The 19,773-nt window shown below is 39.7% G+C and overlaps 1 protein-coding gene across 2 annotated transcripts in view; it reads left to right on the forward strand.

Moving 5' to 3' along the window:
* Positions 1-15,300, forward strand: part of DHRS7 (dehydrogenase/reductase 7) — a 52,001-nt gene extending 36,701 nt beyond the window's left edge. For both annotated transcript variants that reach the window (XM_060174889.1, XM_060174890.1), the window contains 3 exons: positions 2,608-2,730; positions 7,148-7,363; positions 15,120-15,300. In XM_060174889.1, coding sequence (XP_060030872.1) covers positions 2,608-2,730; positions 7,148-7,363; positions 15,120-15,167 — 387 coding nt within the window. In that variant the 3' untranslated portion in view covers positions 15,168-15,300. The remainder of the gene's footprint in view (positions 1-2,607; positions 2,731-7,147; positions 7,364-15,119) is intronic.
* The last annotated feature ends 4,473 nt before the right edge of the window (positions 15,301-19,773 follow it).

Here is a 19,773-nt window from a genome sequence, read left to right on the forward strand (position 1 = left end):
TTATAATGTTCTTGCCTACTGTATATATGTTTCTTATTTCTCTTTATGCTATCTTTTGTTTTGTGTTTATCTTGAATATTGTGTCTAACTTATAATATCTATGAGTCTTTTTCTTTTTTTTTAGTTTTTTAAAAAATATTTATTTTCCCTTTTGTTGCCCTTGTAGTTATTATTGTTGTTATTGATGTCATTGTAGTTGGATAGGACAGAGAGAAATGGAGAGAGGAGGGGAAGACAGAGAGGGGGAGGGAAAGATAGACTCCTGCAGATCTGCTTCACTGCTTATGAAGCAACTCCCCTGCAGGTGGGGAGCTGGGGGCTGGAACCAGGATCCTTATGCTGGTCCTTGCGCTTTGCACCATGTGTACTTAACCTGCTGTGCTACCACCCAACTCCCTATAAGAGTCTTTTTCAAGTTAGCCTTGTTTTATCAACATTGGACTGTGTGACTGTATTTTGTTCTCCCCTTTCCTGTGTCTGGTTTTCCCAGTTGTGTTACTGTTTCTATTCTAATGCTGATCATCATATTAAAGTTGGGATTCCTTTGCTTCTTCTTTTCATGTTGGACTCCTCACATTACTTCTTGCAAGGCAAGGTTGGGAGTTGCACTTTCTTTCAGTTTCTGAATGTTTGAAAGATCTTTATTTTCCCTCATATTTGATATGAGGATAACTAAGCAGGATACAGAATTTGTGACTGGAAGCTCTCTTTTAGTACCTTGAGTATGCCACCCCACTCCCTCCTTGCCTCTAGGGCTTTTGATGAGAAGTATTATGAAAGCCTGATAGTTCTGATTTTTTAAAAATTTATTGGGGGGTTAATGGCTTATAGTCAACAATAAAATACATATGTAACATTTTGTACATATGTAACATTTTTCAGTTTTCCACATAACAATACAACCCCCACTAGGCCCTCCTCCACCATCATGTTCTGGGACCTGAACCCTCCCCCCACAACCCTAGATGCTTTTACTTTGGTGCAATACACCTAGTTCTGCCCTTGTATGTAACTTTCTTCCTTTCCCTGAAGCCTGTAATATTTTTCCCTTGTCCCTGATTTTGTATAGTTTTATAGTAATGTGTCTTAGTGTGTGTCATTTTGGATTCAAGAATTTAAATGTACATTTATCTTCTTGGATTTCTATATTTGGAACAGTGTTCAGGTATGAAAAATTCTCTCAAGATTTCTTTGAATATGTTCTCTACTTTTCTTTCTCTTTTCCTCAGGGATCCCAATAACTCTGGTGCTCGTCTTTCTGATTGAGTCTGCTATTTTATTGAGAAATTAATTTTTCCTAAACTTTTCTTTTCCAAGAGTGTGGTGGTTGTGTCTTCTAATGTTGATATTCTCTTCTCCACCTGATTAAACCTATTTCCAAGACCTCTTAACTTGACCTGCATTCAAAGTGTGCTTTAGGCCCCGCAGTTCTGTTTGGTTTTTTTTTTTCCTGTGGTTTGTAATTTTTTTTGGTAAAATTATCTCTGAGTTCTTGAATCTTAATTTTAGTTTCTTGAAATGATTTCATGAATTTTATAAACTCTGTGTTTATCATTTTTTCTAGATATGAGTCTGTTTTGGTCATTTGAGGTTTCTGACATTGCTGTCTGTGTATGTCTTAGTTTCTTCATTTAGGGTGGCTTTTGTTGTGCCAACAGGAGGCACTGTGGCTAAGGTGTTCTATTTCCTTGTTTGTATATCTTGATTAGGGAGGTGATATTTTATCCTGAGTCACCAGGCTGGCTATGTGACCTTGATGTCAATATAGAGTTTCCCTGCTGCTGTTCCAGCTTCTGTGGGGCAACAGCAATGAAGACTCAAGAAGTCACAGTTGTAATTTGGTGAGGTTTTAGTTAATTTTCTTTCTTTCTTTCTTTCTTTCTTTCTTTCTTTCTTTCTTTCTTCCTTCCTTCCTTCCTTCCTTCCTTCCTTCCTTCCATCCTCCCTCCCTCCCTCCCTCCCTCCGTCTCTCTTTCTTTCTTTCTGCCTGCAGTGTTAAAAATGGCAGGTTAGGGATGGGGAGATTGCATAATGGTTATGTAATACAAGTTTCCTGTCTGAGGTTCCAAGGCTTCATGGTCCCAGGTTCAGTTCCCAGCACTACCATTAGCCAGAGCTTAGCAGTGTTCTGATGAAAAAGAAACAAAGCAAAACAAACAAAAAACCCAAAACAAACAAACAAAAAAGAAAGAAATAGAAAAGAAAAGTAGAGAATATTAGTGTCCTGGGAGGTGACTTGAGGGGCTGATCACATGTCGACATGTTTGAGACCTTGGGTTTCATCCATCTTACTATACATGGCTAAGTGCTGTTCTAACCCTCTCTTTCTTCCCTCCTCTCAATTTCCTTATGCTCATACACATTAAAGTTCTTTATTTAAATAACAAATGAATCTATACAATTACAGTTCTTGTTTTTAAGCATTTTTGAACATATTTTAATAATGTGCTATTGTAAAAGGCGAAAGATTTATGTGATCTGAAGAGAAACCAGAGTATTATAATGTGCTATTGTATTCTCTAAAAGAAGCATGAGATATGTATCTGTATATAATATTAATTTCTTTCCTTTTTTTTTTTCTTTATTTTATCTCTCTCTTTCTGGTAGGGTTTTTTTAATGGCCTTCGAACTGAACTTACTGATTACCCAGGTATAGTAATTTCTAACATTTGCCCAGGACCTGTGCAGTCAAATATTGTGAAGAATGCCTTCACTGAAGACATCACAAAGGTAAACATTTCTGATTGGGGGATAATTTGAATTATTCATAGTTATATTTTGTTGTTCACACTTCATCTTAGAGTTTTCATATAACAGTCCTTATGAGTTAACTATAAGACTTACTGGTACTAGGAAAATTGTTAAGATTTGCTGATAATATTTTGGCATGCAGTTTTAAGAAAGGCTAAAAAAGGGGAGTTGAGTAGTAGTACAGCAGGTTAAACACAGGTGGCGCAAAGCGCAAGGACCAGCATAAGGATCCTGGTTCGAGCCCCTGGCTCCCTACCTGCAGGGGAGTCACTTCACAGGCGGTGAAGCAGGCTGCAGGTATCTATCTTTCTCTCTCCCTCCCTGTCTTCCCCTCCTCTCTCCATTTCTCTCTGTCCTATCCAACAACAAGAACAATAACAAACAAACAAACAAAAGGCTAAAAAGTGGCTAAGGCACTGTCTATAAATAACCCACTATTATGTGAACTATCAGTATTTTAAAACATAGTTTAGTCAATTCATAGATTGTAGCAACATTGAAGCTTCTTTGGTGATTGAATGTGAGTGCTTTAATCTTACTGAAATTTAAAAAAGGAGCTATGCCTAGAAGCTTAGAAAAAGTATTGTTGAATTGTGTTAATTTTAGGTTAGCCTCAATCAAACCTTAGGAACAGATGTCACACAGTGATCTATCAAAGAAATACAGTATAGTATATGTTTCATGAAGAACCCTGTATCACAGAACAAAATAGAATTATTTTTTAACATTTTTATTTATAAAATGGAAATATTGGCAAGACCATAAGATAAGAGAGATACATTTCCACACAATTCCCAACCCCAGAACTCCATATTTAATCCCCTCCCTTTATAGCTTTCCTATTCTTTACCCCTCTGGGAGTATGGACCCAGGGTCATTATGGGGTGCTGAAGGTAGAGGGTCTGGCTTCTGTAGTTGCTTCTCCACTGAACATGGGTGTTGGAAGTTCAATCCATACTCTCAGCCTATCTCTCTCTTTCCCTAGTGGGGCAGGGCTCTGTTTAGGCGGGGCTCCAGGACACATAGTGGGGTCATCTACCCAGCAAGGTCAGGTTGGCATCATGGTATCATCTAGAACCTGGTGGCTGAAAAAGAGTTAAGATATAAAGCAGAACAAATTGTTGACTAATCATGAACCTAAAGGCAAGAATATTTCAGATGAAGATTGATTGGGGTCTCTGTTTTGGAAAAAGCTGGTAGATCTATTTTAGGTATATTCCAAGGGGTCCAAAATAGAATTTAAAAAAATTTTTATTTATAAAAAGGAAACACTCAATGACAGAAACCACAGGATAAAAGGGGCACAACTCCACAAAATTCCCACTACCAGAACTCCATATCCCATCCATTCCCCTGATAGCTAAAATAGAATTATTTTAAAGACATTGAAAATCCTTTCTGTTTCACTAAGATATATTTTTTGTGGAGACATAACCTGAATATGTATATAAATAAGTATTCATAGATAAAATTTATGTTTCATATTTTCTTTTTTAAAAATTTTTTATTTAAGAAAGGATTAATGAACAAAAACATAAGGTAGGAGGGGTACAACTCCACACAATTCCCACCACCCAATCTCCATAACCCACCCCCTCCCATGATAGCTTTCCCATTCTCTAGCCCTCTGGGAGCATGGACCCAGGGTCGTTGAGGGTTGCAGAAGGTAGAAGGTCTGGCTTCTGTAATTGCTTCCCCGCTGAACATGGGCGTGGTCGGTCCATACTCCCAGTCTGCCTCTCTCTTTCCCTAGTAAGGTGTGTCTCTGGGGAAGCTGAGCTCCAGGACACATTGGTGGGGTCTTCAATCCAGGGAAGCCTGGCCAGCATCCTGGTGGCATCTGGAACCTGGTGATTGAAAAGAGAGTTAACATACGAAGCCAAACAATTTGTTGAGCAATCATGGATCCCAAGCTTGGAATAGTGGAGAGGAAGTGTTAGGGAGGTACTCACTGCAAACTCTAGTGTACTACTGCTTTCAGGTATATATTTTGCAGTAGTTTATGGATATGTGTGCACATAATCTGTCACAGAAACTGGTGTATATCTAGGTTATGGGACTTTGTTAGAAAGTGAACTACCTGAGATGAAATTAGAGTGTACTATAAAAGGAAAGGTCTCACCCGAGTAATGAAGCTGAAGGGTTGTCATTCCACACGTGAAGTCTCTGGATACAGTCTGAGGTGAAGCATGTTGAGGTGGCAATCGTTGCGTTGGTTAGGTTGTGATCGGCGGATGCAATATTATTTGGTTTGGATTGGGAGACACATCTGGGAAAGTGGGCCCTATCCAAGGGTTCCAGGACTGGGGGAAGTAGGGGCTCTATAGTGGAGATGTGAGGTTCCTGCTGTCTTAGGGTTCAAAAAGACAATCGATAGTTAATATTATCATCACATTATTTGTTAATTGGGTTAACTTTGAAAAGTCCTTTTGTTATGGTTTGCTGTCCAGTATCTTGTATATAGCTGTACTATTGGATGCTTCTAATCTACTTGGTCTAGGCTTTTGAGAGAGTCCGCATATCAAATACACAGCCTATATATTAAAAAGATTCAGTTTGTATTTTGAGAAACTTTGAGACATACAATTGATTTCCCCCTCTCATATTAATTAACTAGTGATATTTATGTCTACATTTTGCTAGGAGTGTACATAAACAGCATTCCCACCACCAAAGGACTGTGACCCATCCCTCCCGCCCACTCCCACCCCCCACTGGCCCAGGAAGCTGCATGTCTACCCCTCACCACTGGGTTTTTACTTTGGTGCCCTACTTACAATTTGATCAGGTCCTGCTTTTAGTTTCCCTTTCAGATCTTCTTAATCAACTTCTGTTGATGATTGGGATCATCCCATACTCATCTTTATCTTTCTGACTTAGTTCACTTAACATAATTCCTTCTAGCTCTGTCCAAGATGGGTCAGAGAAGGTGGGTTCATTGTTTTTGATAGCTGCATAGTATTCCATTGTGTATATATACCACAGCTTTCTCAGCCACTCATCTGTTGTTGGGCACCTGGGTTGCTTCCAGGTTTTAGCTATTATGAATTGTGCTGCTATGAACATAGGAGTACACACCTCTTTTTGGTTGGGTGTTATGGAGTCCTTGGGGTATAACCCCAGGAGAGGAATTACTGGATCATATGGAAGGTCCATGTCTAGCCTTCTGAGAGTTTTCCAGACTGTTCTCCACAGAGGCTGTACCACTTTACATTCCCACCAGCAATGTAAAAGGGTTCCTCTGTCCCCACATCCTCTCCAGCATTTGTTGCTGCTGTCCTTTTTGATGTATGCCATTCTTACAGGAGTGAGGTGGTATCTTAGTGTTGTCTTAATTTGCATTTCGCTGACAATCAGTGACCTAGAGCAGTTTTTCATATGTTTGTTAGCCTTTTGGATCTCCTCTGAGGTGAATGTTTTGTTCATATCCTCTGCCCATTTTTGGATGGGGTCATTTGCTTTTTTGGTGCTAACTATTTCATATTTTCACAGTGGTTTCAAATAAAATAGAATGAAAACCCTAGTTTAGAAATTAAATGACTTGGATTCTAAACCTAGTTACAAATATTGGCTACTGCACACATAGATAAGTTGCTAGATATCTGAGCTTTTTTTTTTTTAATTAAACTATGTTTTTTGTAATTTTTAAAAATTTTAATAAATTTTTATTAGTGATTTAATAATGATTAACATGGTTGTGGGATAACAGGAGTACAATTCCACACAGTTCTCACAACCAGAGTTCCGTGTCCCATCCCCTTCATTGGAAGCTTCCCTACTCTTTATCCCTCTCTGGGAATATGGACCAAAATTCTTCATAGAAGGTGGAAGGTCTGGCTTCTCTAATTGTTTCTCAGTTGAACATGGACATTGACAGGTCGATCCATATCCCTAACTTATTTCTGTTCCCCTAGTGGGGTAGGGATAGATTAACAGTGGATTAATTGGACTAGCAATATGAGTTTTGTTTTTTCACTATTGAGAAGCTACTTTTATTTTTTTCATCATTTTATCTCCATGAGCTCCACATTGTGTACAATACCATTTGTTAAGTATATGTGTTACAGTTTGTTACAATGTTGATTATTAAATTGAAAATTGCTAAGCATATTAAGATGATACCTTAATTAATGGCAAAGAACCTTCATTCTATAGTTATTTTACAACTATTATTCTAAGTATGATTTCTGTTAGGTTTTTTTAAATGTTACAAATAGCTTTTAGCTACGCTTTAGTGCACATGTGGGGTGGGGGATACTCATTAAGGACACTGGGGCTCATTAAAAGAGTCACTCAACAAAGATGGCTTTGGGGTTCTTCTTGTTAATTTTTTTTTATGAGAAAGTCTTAGATAATTACTCAGTCTTCAGTAACATTTTTTTTTAATATTCCGTAGAGAATGGATGTTATTGGAGACCAGTCCTACAAGATGGCAACTAGTCGTTGTGCTCGACTGATATTGGTCACCATGGCCAATGATCTAAAAGAAGTTTGGATTTCAGATCAACCTTACTTGCTAATCGCATATTTGTGGCAATATATGCCAACCTGGGCCTGGTGGTTAGCTGGAAAAGTTGGAAAGAGAAGGATTGAGAACTTTAAAAGTGGTTTGGTAAGATCAACTTATATATGTTTTTAATGAATATCAATCAACCTTATAGTATTAACATAAGGAATTTTCTAGTTTTCAAAAAACTTCATACTAGCTTTCAGCTGAGCTCATAATATAGGTATAAAAACTACAAACAAGTCTCTTGTCCCCATCTATATCTCTTGGCATACTATAAGTTATTGCTAGCTTTGGATAAAGATTTCTTCTATAAGGAAAATCATATACACATTTACTGTGTGTTTTTTTTTTAAGTTTTTATTTACAAAATGGAAACACTGATAAGACCATAGGATAAGAGGGGTACAATTCCATGTGATTCTGCCACCGGAACTCCATATCCTGTGTTTGTTTTTTTTTTTCCCTACTGTTTGGCCAGTATGTTTGTCAGAACGCACTTTTTTCATTTCTTTGTTGATACCCAACACAATCTGTTTTCCATTCTTTGAATCTCAGCTCTGGTGCAACCTATATCTTCCTAAGAACATGTGCATCTCAGATTCCTGCCTGTATAATTGAGCTAGATGCATGCTCAATGCACAATGCTAGTTTTTTGAATTTCATTCTGAGAGTGCTCTGCACATCTGAAATGTGTCTAGATCCCCATCTAATAGGTCTCATGCTTTAAGCATTTGTTCTTACAGAAGATACTGAAGAACATTATAAACTTTATCTAAGAAAATTGTGATCATCAAATTAATTTAATATATAAGAAACATAGGAAGTGAAGTTAAACCAAAATTACTGATATGACTATGAAAAAAAAGATTATTTTAGTGACTAGTTTTTACTTTAAAATATTTTTCAGTGATTCTAGCCTGTTTTTCTTTCTTTTTTAAATTTTTAAAAAAATACTTATTCCCCTTTTCCTGCCCTTGTTATAGTTATTATTGTTGTTGATGTCATCGTTGTTGGATAGGACAGAGAGAAATGGAGAGAGGAGGGGAAGACAGAGAGGGGGAGAGAAAGATAGACACCTGGAGACCTGCTTCACCACCTGTGAAGCGACTCCCCTGCAGGTGGGGAGCCGGGGCTAGAACCGGGATCCTTATGCCGGTCCTTGTGCTTTGCGCCTGTGCTTAATCTGCTACGCTACCACCCGGCTCCCTCTAGCCTGTTTTTTGTAGGGATTGTTATATAAGTATAATTAACAGCTGGACAGATATCTCAGTGGTAGAGTTTAGTAGTTGCATGCTCAAGACCCCAAGTTCATTCCCTGACATGACATTTATTTGAGCTGAGCTATGTTCTGGCCTCACTCCCTCATTAAATTAATTTATTATTATTATTATCATTTTACCTCCAGCGTTATCACTGGGGCTCGGTACCTGCACTATGAATCCACTGAGGCCATTTTCCCCATTTTGTTGCCCTTCTTCTTGTTGTCATTGTTATCGTTGCCATTGCTGTTGTTGTTAGATAGAACAGAGAGAAATTGAGAGAGGAGAGGAAGACAGAAATGGGGAGACCTGCTTGTTTCTTATACCGGTCCTTGCGCTTTGCGCCATGTGCGCTTAATCCACTGCGTTACCTCCTGGCCCCCTCATTAATTTTATACATTAGAAAAAACAATTAAGAGTAAAGAGAAGTATAAAATAGGACCATATTGTATATATCATTATATGCCCAATTTCACTATTGAAGTAAACTACCAAATGTTAGGCATTTAATTTGCTCCTACTTTTTGCAAGACAGTAAAATGAATTAGTGGAAAAAAAGTAAAAAAAATGCTCAAAGTGACTTAACACTTATAATATTTGACTATATAAAAATATGTGTAGTGCTTGTAAAAACCAAGTGCAGGTGCATGTGTTACAAAACACAAGAACCCACACAAGCCCCCGGCCCTCTACCTGAAGTGGTGAAGCAGGTCTGTGGGTGCCTATCTTTCTCTGCCCCTCATTATCTTCTTCTCTCTCAATTTCTCTCTGTCCTATCCAATAAAATGGGGGGGAAAAAGGTCTCCAGGAGCAGTGGATTTGTAGTGCAGGTATCAAGACCCAATGATAACACTGGAGGCAAAAACAAAACAAAACAAGTGCTCACTATTTGTTATCCGCTAAAACTTATAATGGGAGCTAGTTTGGTTTGGGCCAAATCATTCTTGAGCTATTTATTTATTTATTTATTTATTTATTGCTTCCAGGGTTATTGCTGGGGTTCGGTGCCTGCACTATGAATCCACTGCTCCTGTAGGCGATTTTTTCCCTTTTGTTGCCCTTATTGTTTATCATTGTTGTTGTTGCTGTTATTGCTGTCATTGTTGGATAGGACAGAGAGAAATTGAGAGAGGAGGGAAAGACAGAGAGGAGGAGGAGAGAAAGACACCTGCAGACCTGCTTCACTACTTGTGAAGCGATCCCCCAGCAGGTGGGGAGCCAGGGTCTGGAACCAGGATCCTTACCTCGGTCCTTGCGCTTGGTGCCAAGTGTGCCTAACCCACTGCATTACCGCCTTGGGCCAAATCATTTATAAACATTTTGCTAATTCTGGGCCTTGATGATATGGAATAGCTCTAAGAGGAAGGATCCTTCAAATATTACAAGCAAGTATGACACTTGGAGACTGGCTGCCTTACTAGCAGTGTGCCCAGTGATAGGTGAGAGTTGGGAGGGAAAGGCCTGCTTACTAGAGAGGTGGCACAGGCTAACTGGGTTGAAATACCAGATCAGGCTATCCCATAACCTGAGTGAGTTCCTTCTCTTTAAATCAGTCTCCCTGTGTGCCAAAGGGAGGTTAATGGAAATAATCAGAGGAGTATTATACTAACTAAATGGGTTAGCTTAGGAAAGCCCTGAAAGGGAGTCAGGCGGTAGCACAGCGGGTTAAGCGCACGTGGCACGAAGCTCAAGGACCAGCATAAGGATCCTAGTTTGAGCCCCGGCTCCCCACCTGCAGGGAAGTCACTTCACAGGTGGTGAAGCAGGTCTGCAGGTGTCTTTCTCTCTCCCTTTGTCTTCCCCTCCTCTCTCCATTTCTCTCTGTCCTATCTAACAACCACAATAATAACTACAACAATAAAAAACAACTAGGGCAACAAAAGGGAAAATAAATAAATATTTAAAAATTTTCTTAAAAAAAGGGCAACAAAAAGGAAAGCCCTGAAAAACACTTAGGAGGTTTATGTTTGTTAGGTATTACCTGTAAAGGTGTTTCTTTTGATGGCAGCAGAAAACCCAGCTGGTAAATTATAACATTCAGAAAATTCATAGGGCAGAAAGAATACATTAGAGAAGAGGGAAGAGAATGGAAGGGTGCTGAGTCTCAGTCGGAATGTCACAGTTGTTGTTTTGGGAAAGCACATTAGAAGGTTACTTTGTTTTGTTCTGGCACAGTTTCTAACTATAAAATATGAGCATTAGAGAGTCAGGCGGTAGCGCAGCAGGTTAAGCGCATGTGGCGCAAAGCGCCCGGTTTGAGCCCCGGCTCCCCTCACCTACAAGGGAGTTGCTTCACAGGCGGTGAAGTAGGTCTATCTTTCTCTCCCCCTCTCTGTCTTCCCCTCCTCTCTCCATTTCTCTCTGTCCTATCTAACAATGACGACATCAATAAAAACAACAATAATAACTATAACAATAAAACAAGGGCAACAAAAGGAAATAAAAAATATGAGCATTAATCACTAAATTGAGGATTTGATGACATCTAGCCTTTCCTCAGGATGATGGCTTTCTCTCCCTGGCTCCATCTTGAGCTTGGCCCTTAATATGTAGTCCACACGGGACCCAAGCTTCCGGAATTGCTTCCCTGCTGAATATGGGCGTTGACTGGTCAATCCATACTCCCAGTCTGCCTCTCTCTTTCCCTAGTAGGGTGACACTCTGGGGAAGCAGAGCTCCAGGACGCATTGGTGGAATCGTCTGTCCAGGGAAGTCTGGTCGGCATCATGCTGGCATCTGGAACCTGGTGGCTGAAAAGAGAGTTAACATACAAAGCCAAACAAATTGTTGAACAATTATGGACCTAAAGGCTGGAATAGTGCAGATGAAGTGTTGGGGGGTACTCACTGCAGACTCTTGTGTACTTTTGCTTTCAGGTATATATTTTGCCCTAGTTTATGGATACATGTGAACATATGCTCTCTCTCACAGAACCTGGTCTATATCTAGGTTTTGGGACTTTGTTAGGAAGTGAACCACCTGGAATGGAATTAGAGAATCCTATGAAAGGAAAGGTCTCACCTGAGTGATGAAGCTGAAGGGTTGTCATTCCACACCTGAAGTCTCTAGACACTGTCTGAAGTGAAGCACCAGAAAATTTTGTTTGTTCTGTATTTATGTCTCCTCAGGGGTGTTTTGGCCTTATGAAGGTAAACAGAGATAGTGGTCAACAGGTTATTCAGGCTTACATGTAGCTTGCCTTACCTGATATCCCAGAATTATGCCTATATCCTTGGGTAGGATCCAAATTCACAGAGTAAACATAGAACCTGATATATTCAGTAGAATTGGAGGTAGCAAGTATGCTACAGAGTGTTCTGCATGCTAGTCGAGACATCATTCCATTTTGCATGCCCTGAAGATGTGTTATGCATATCTTTAGGCTGTATACTTATGTATACCCATAAGATGTTTATACTTGACATACATATATGCATACATACCCAGTAAAATGAGGCACAGTGAGTCCATGTGGAAAATTAGGCAGACACATGCAGAGATTGGGAGACACACAAGTGGGAGACATTTTGGCAGAACTTTACACTACCTTCATGGGATAACTCGATAGAACCTCATTGTGAGAAACATGCTGTGAGTCTGCCACTTGACAAAATTTCCTTCCTCTCACTACTAATGCTGTAACAAAGTTTATTTCTCACCTTTGAAATGTGAATGAAATGGTGCACCCTGGCATTCAGAGGGCCCCAGAATGGTTTTTCAATGCTGTATTTATCCATTTCCTTATTTAGATTAGTCTATAAGCTAATATAATATACAAAATTAATGTACTTGTTAATACTTGAATTTTTTTCCTGTTCTCTAGGCTAGGGAGATTATGCTTAAACTGTGGGGGATTTTTTTTTTCTTAAAAATTTATTTACTTTGGGGGCCAGGCAGTAGAGCACTGGGTTAAGTGAACATAGTAAAAGAACATGGATCCCGATTTTGAGGACCAGCACAAGGATCCCCACCTGCAGGAGGGACACTTAGCAAGTGGCGGAGTAGGTCTACAGGTGTCACTTTCTCTCTCTATCTCCCTTCCCCTCTCAATTTCTGGAATAATCCAATTTAAAAAAAAATAGAAAAAATGGCCACCAGGAGCAGTGGATTCGAAGCACTGGCACCAATCTCCAGCAACAACCCTGGTTGGAAAAAAAAAAAAAAGGATTTACTTTTATGAGAAAGAGAAAAAGAATGAGAGAAACCAACCAGAAAAGTGCTAACACTATGAATCCACTGCTCTGGAGGCCATTTTTTCCTTTTTTTTTTTTTTTTTTTTAATTGCATAGGACAGAGAAATTGAGAGAAGGGGGATGATGGGGGAGGAAAGATAAACATCTGTAGACTTGCTTCACCTGCTTGGGAAGTGACCCCTCCCCCACCCCTCACAGGTGCAGAGCCAGGGGCTCGAAATGGGATCCTTGAGCAAATCCTTGCATATGCACCTAACCCAGTACCGCCTGGGGGTAAACTGCACATGTTACAATGCAGAAGACCTTGGGTTCAAGCTCTGGGCCTCACTTGCTAGAGGAAAGCTTTATGAGCAGTGAAACAATGTTATATGCCCTTCTTTCTCCCTCTCTCTCTCTCCCTATCTCCCCTGCCCTATCAATTTCTGTCTGTCTCTATCCAGTAAGGAAATAAATATTTATTAAGTACTATTTTTAGGAATCAAGAGTATTAGCTACATTAAATTTTGTACTTAATGTAAAATTTCTTTTTTTATTTTTATTTTATTTTTTTAAAAATTCAAGTCATAGTTCTTTTTTTAAATTTTTAAAAAATATTTGTTTCCTTTTGTTGCCCTTGTTGTTTTATTGTTGTTGTCATTGTTGGATAGGACAGAGAGAAATGGAGAGAGGAGGGGAAGACAGAGAGGGGGAGAGAAAGATAGACACCTGCAGACCTACTTCACCACTTGTGAAGTGACTCCCCTGCAAGTGGGGAGCTGGGGGCTCGAACCGGGATCCTTCTGCTGTCCTTGAGCTTTGCGCCACCTGCACTTAACGTGCTACCTCCCGACTCCCCAAATTTTCTTTTTTTTTTTTTTAAAAGATTTTATTTATATATTAATGGGAAACATAGGAAGAGAGAGAAAGAGCCAGACAGCACCCTGGTACATGTGCTGCCGGGGATTGAACCCAGGCCCTCATATTTGAGGGTCTGATGCTCCATCCACTGAGCCACCTCCCGGACCACATGTAAAATTTCTTTATGTAGTTTATTTTTTCGAAGGATAAGTACATATCTTTTTAGTGGTATAGTTTAATGATTTTTGAGTTGCCTTGTTTTATTCTTTATACTTATATTCACAAATCATTTTAGAGTTATTAGTGGAATATTTCATCTCTGAATATCCAGGTCTATTCTTTGTGTTTATTAAGGCAAATGAAGGCATGATTAGCTGCTTCAGAAAAGTGAGAACAGAGATTACAGCTTTTGGGGCCAGGTTGTGGCTTTCCTGGTTGAGTGCATATATTACAATGCTCAAGGACCCAGGTTCAAGCCCCCTAGTCCCCACCTGCAGTGGGAAAGCTTCACAAGTGGTGAAGTAGTACTGCAGGTCTCTCTATCCATCTATCTCCCCCTTCCTCTCAATTTCTGGCTGTCTCTATTCATTAAATAAAAGATAATTTAAAAAAAGAGATTACAGCTTTTAGGAACTAACACGAATGAATGCTAACTAGCTGTATTTATACCTGATAGAGGAGGAAGAGGACTGCAGAGGTACATCACTGGTAAGACACAGGAACTGCATGTGTGAGGTTCCAGGTTCCATTTTTGGTATCACATATGTCAGATGGAGCAGTTCTCTGGTCTCTCTCATTAAATATAAATGAGTAAATAAATCTTCACATAGAGGAAAGATTGATACCAGTGTAGCTAGAGATATTTTTGTATAGATCTAGACTTTGGGCTATAGTTTTTTTTAAAAAAGGTTTAATTTGGGAGTCGGGCTGTATCGCAGCAGGTTACGCGCAGGTGGCGCAAAGCACAAGGACCGGCATAAGGATCCCGGTTCGAACCCCCGCTCCCCACCTGCAGGGGAGTCGCTTCACAAGCGGTGAAGCAGGTCTGCAGGTGTCTATCTTTCTCTCCTCCTCTCTGTCTTCCCCTCCTCTCTCCATTTCTCTCTGTCCTATCCAACAACGACAACAACAATAATAGCTACAACAATAAAACAACAAGGGCAACAAGAAGGGAATAAATAAATAAAATAAATATAAAAAAAGGTTTAATTTTTTTATCTTTATTCATTTGATAGAGACAGCCAGAAATTGAAAGGGAAGAGCATGATAGGAAGAGAAACAGAGAGAGACACTTGCAGCCCTGCTTCACCACTCACAAAGCTTTCCCCTAGGTTAGGGGCCGGGGGCTCGAACCTGGGTTCTTGAATACTGTAACATGTACGCTCAACCAGGCGTGCCACCACCCGACCCCTGGGCTATGGTTTTTATTTAAGCATTTCCCCAGGTTTTACAAACATTCTTTAAAGGAACCATAATAATAGAGCTCCTTAGAACAGAAAGGATTAATTGTCAAAAATTGGGGGTAAATAGACGGAGAAACTAATTCACATTGCTATCTTTCTATTATAGGATGCAGATTCTTCTTATATGATTGCATTGAAGAAAAAATACAAGTGAATTGTGTTTTCAAGTCACTGAAGAGAAAAATTTAAAATATGGAAGCATCAGTCTCCTTATACTTTATAGAATAGTTTTGATTTTACTTTTCAATATGATTTTGCTTACAATATGTACTAAATAAAAAATAAAACATTGCTATGCATCTTGCAGTAATAATATTAGCACTGGCACCAAGAATGTTCACTTGGGGGTGGGTGGGCAGTAGTGCATCTGGTCAAGTGCACATGGTGCAAAGCTCAAGGACTCGGCATAAGGATCCCAGTTCGAGCCCCTGGCTCCCCACTTGCAGGGGGGGGGGAGGTGTCACTTCACAAGCAGTGAAGCAGGTCTGCAGGTGTCTTTCTCTTCCCCGTCTTCCTCTCCTCTCCATTTCTCTCTGTCCTATCCAACAACAGCAACAATGATAAACAACAAGGGCAACAACAACAACAAAAAAGGGGGGTGGGAAATAGCTTCTAGGAGTGGATTCAAGTGCACTGAGCCCCATCAATAACCCTGCAGGCAAAAAAATAAAAATAAAAGAATGCTCACTTGGTAGTGAGCTGAGTAATGCATAAACATAAAGAACTGAGGGCTAGGAAGATGGCATAATGGTTATACCATTTTGTTGCCCTTTTTTAAATTGTTGTAGTTATTGTTGTTGGATAGGACAGAGAGAAATGGAGAGAAGAGGAGAAGACAGAGACACCTGCAGACCTGCTTCACCACTTGTGAAGTGACTCCCCTGCAGATGGAGAGTTGGGGGCTCGAACAGGGATCCTTAGGCCAGTCCTTGTGCTTTGCACCATGTGTGCTTAACCTGCTGCGCTACCTCCTGACTTTCAGCATAATGGTTATATCAAAAGCCTTTTATACCTGAGGCATCAAATATCTCAGGTTTAATCCCCAGTGCCAACATAAGCCATAGCCAGTGTTCTGATTTAAAAAATACACACGTGTACACACACACACACACACACACACACACACACACACATTTCTTAGTGATCGAATGCTGTTTGTTCTGACTAGTGGCCCATTTCTGAGAAGTCTCCACATCTTCTCACCTCTGAGCGGCTAAAATGGCCTGCTTGGGCTTGGCCTGGGCGGCCCTGGGGCCCTTCTTGCGCAGCACTGTCATGGTGTCCCAGTTGCTTTCAGCCATGGCGGGGCGATCTGTTCAGCCGCTCCGTAGCAGCTGCTCGAGATCTCTATAGTCCTTGTTTTAAAGTCTGTTTTGGCCAATGATAGCACAGCTACTTCATCTTTCTCTTGATTTTCCTTTGCATTTTTAAAAAATATTTATTTATTTATTCCTTTTTGTTGCCCTTATTTTATTTTTGTAGTTATGATTGTTGTCGTTGTTACATAGGACAGAGAGAAATGGGAGAGAAGAGGGGAAGACAGAGAGGGGGAGAGAAAGTTAAACACCTGCAGACCTGCTTCACAGCCTGTGAAGCAACTCCCCTGCAGGTGGGGAGCCAGGGGCTCGAACCAGTATCCTTACCCCGTCCTTTAACTTTGAGTATGCTGAGCTACCACCCGACTCCCTTTCTTTGCATTCTATACATCATTCCATTAAGTTTTAATTTTGTATTTTTCATAAAAAATATTTCATCAGTGGTTACCACAGGATGAACTCTTACACATCTTCAACTTATTAGAATAGTTCCAGTTTATACGAACTTCATTCTGGTGAAATACAGAAATGTCATTTCTATACACTTTATCCTCACCATGTTCTACTCTTGTGGTATTACTGTTGTACTGTTATATCTATAAATGTTCTAAGCTAATATGACCTAATAACACATCATTATAATTTTTATATCTTTTAAATGAGATGCAAGAAACAAAGCAGTATATATTAATTACATGTGTTGTATTCACTTACATACATGCCTGGAATGCTATAGTGCTCTCTTTTAGTTTAAACGCTTTATAGGTGATTTCTATTCTTGAAGGTCAATGTATGAAAATGTTGAACAACATATTTTTAACCTTACCATATTAGGAACATATCCCAGAGAAAACAAGTATGGTTTTTCTTGTAAAACTGCTTCTTTGCACTTTTCATCAGATACTACACCAATATACCAGTAATTTTCATATTCTTCAAGGTAGTTGATCAGCTCCTTAAAGCCTCCTATTGGACCCAAACTTGCTTTATCTATCATTAGTTTCAGAGTATATTTAAAAAGGAGAAAACAAGAATTTTTAGATTTTTTAATCAACCTTACAGATGAAATATCATCATTACTTTTTTTTTGAAATATCACTATTTTAATGACACTAGAATATCTATTACAAAATAAAAAGATCAGAGACAAATGATGTAGTTAAAGTGAAGAAAAAGAGGTTCACAACATAAAAGGAAAGCAAACAATTGTGTACTGAGATATAATCACAAAATCATTACTTTTCTTTTCCTTTTTTTATATTTATTTTATTTATTTATTCCCTTTTTGTTGCCCTTGTTGTTTTATTGTTGTAGTTACTATTGTTGTCGTTGTTGGATAGGACAGAGAGAAATGGAGAGAGGGAGGGGAAGACAGAGAGGGGGAGAGAAAGATAGACACCTGCAGACCTGCTTCACCGCCTGTGAAGCGACTCCCCTGCAGGTGGGGAGCGGGGGTTCGAACCGGGATCCTTATGCCGGTCCTTGTGCTTTGCGCCACCTGCGCTTAGCCCGCTGCACTACAGCCTGACTCCCAAAATCATTACTTTTCTATAAATATTTTGTTTATTTATTGAATAGAAAGAGTTTAATCGAGAGGGGGAGGTGAGATAGAAGAGAAAGAGAGACACCTGCAGGAGTGCCTCATCACTTGTGAAGCACCCCCTAGCCTTCCCACAGGTGATTGTGCATAGTGATACATACACTCAAGTAAGTGCACCACCACCACCTGGCCTCAAAGTCATTACTTTTTTCTTTTCTTTCCTGTTTTATTTGACAGGACAGAGAGAAATGGAGAGGGGAGCAGAGATAGACACCTGCAGATCTGCTTTACGGCTCATGAAGCATCCCCTCTACGTAGGGAGCAGGAATTAGAAGTTGGGTCCTGTAATTGCTTCCCTGATGAACATAGGTGTTGACTGGTCGATCCATACTTCCAGTCTGCCTCTCTGTTTCCCTAGTAGGGTGGGTCTCTGGGGAAGCAGAACTCCAGGACACATTGGTGGAATCGTCTGTCCAGGGAAGTCTGGTCGGCATCATGCTGGCATCTGGAACCTGGTGGCTGAAAAGAGAGTTAACATACAAAGCCAAACAAATTGTTGAACAATTATGGACCTAAAGGCTGGAATAGTGCAGATGAAGTGTTGGGGGGGTACTCACTGCAGACTCTTGTGTACTTTTGCTTTCAGGTATATATTTTGCCCTAGTTTATGGATACATGTGAACATATGCTCTCTCTCACAGAACCTGGTCTATATCTAGGTTTTGGGACTTTGTTAGGAAGTGAACCACCTGGAATGGAATTAGAGAATCCTATGAAAGGAAAGGTCTCACCTGAGTGATGAAGCTGAAGGGTTGTCATTCCACACCTTAAGTCTCTGGACACAGTCTGAAGTGAAGCATGCTGAGGTGGCACTCGTTGTATTGATTAGGTTATGATGGGCCAATGCAATATTATTGGATATGAATTTCAGAAGCCAGACCTTCCACCTTCTGCAACCCACAATGACCTTGGGTCCATACTCCCAGAGGGGTAAAGAATGGGAAAGCTATCAGGGGAGGGGATGAGATATAGAGGTCTGGTGGTGGGAATTGTGTGGAGTTGTACCCCTCCTATCCTACGGTTTTGTAAATGTCTCCTTTTTTAAATAAATAAATTTAAAGTAATAATAATAATAATAATAATAAAAGAAAACCACCTACCAGAAAGAAAATTGCTTTCAGCTAAAAATGCAACAGTATGACTCTATTAAAATTACATTGTTTTTTGTATATGTGGTTGGTGAAAAAGAAATAAAAATCTTGTCAACATAAAAAAAAAAAAAAGAAGTTGGGTCCTTGCACATGGTAGTATGTGCACTTAACCCAGTGTGTCACTGCCCAGTCTTCCAAAGTCATTACATTTTATAGTTATAATGGAAGATAATGCTTTTTTTTTTCCTGCAAAAGTTGCAAATTGTATGTAATCAAAATGAATTCCTGAAAGCTTTCAGTGATAGTTGGAATAATTCTAGAGTTTTGGTCAGTTTACAAACTAACAATCTTTTTGATGAAAGGTTAGGTAGAGAAGAAGAAGAAGGAGGAGGAGGAGAAGGAGGAGGAGGAGGAGAAGAAAGAGAGAGAGAGAGAGAGACCTGCAGCACTGCTTGCCTTGCCATACACAAGCCAGATTTAAGTTCCTGTACCATTGAAAATGCCATGGCACTAGAGGAAGGAAGCTCTGGTGCTGTGGTGTCTCTCTTTGTTTTTCTTAATGAAAAAAGTACCTGGGAGTGGTGAATTTTCTTATGTTCTAGGCCTAGTTTATCAAAGTCAATCAATCAATCAATAGCATTTAAAGTCTCCTAGACTCCCTCCAACAAAGTTGTGTATCCCAAATCCCTACCATACTGTCACTGTACTGATTCCCAAAGGAATACCAGAGTTGCCTTCATTGTTTCCCTGATG

Source organism: Erinaceus europaeus, chromosome 16, assembly GCF_950295315.1.
Source record: "Erinaceus europaeus chromosome 16, mEriEur2.1, whole genome shotgun sequence".
Classification (NCBI taxonomy): domain Eukaryota; kingdom Metazoa; phylum Chordata; class Mammalia; order Eulipotyphla; family Erinaceidae; genus Erinaceus; species Erinaceus europaeus.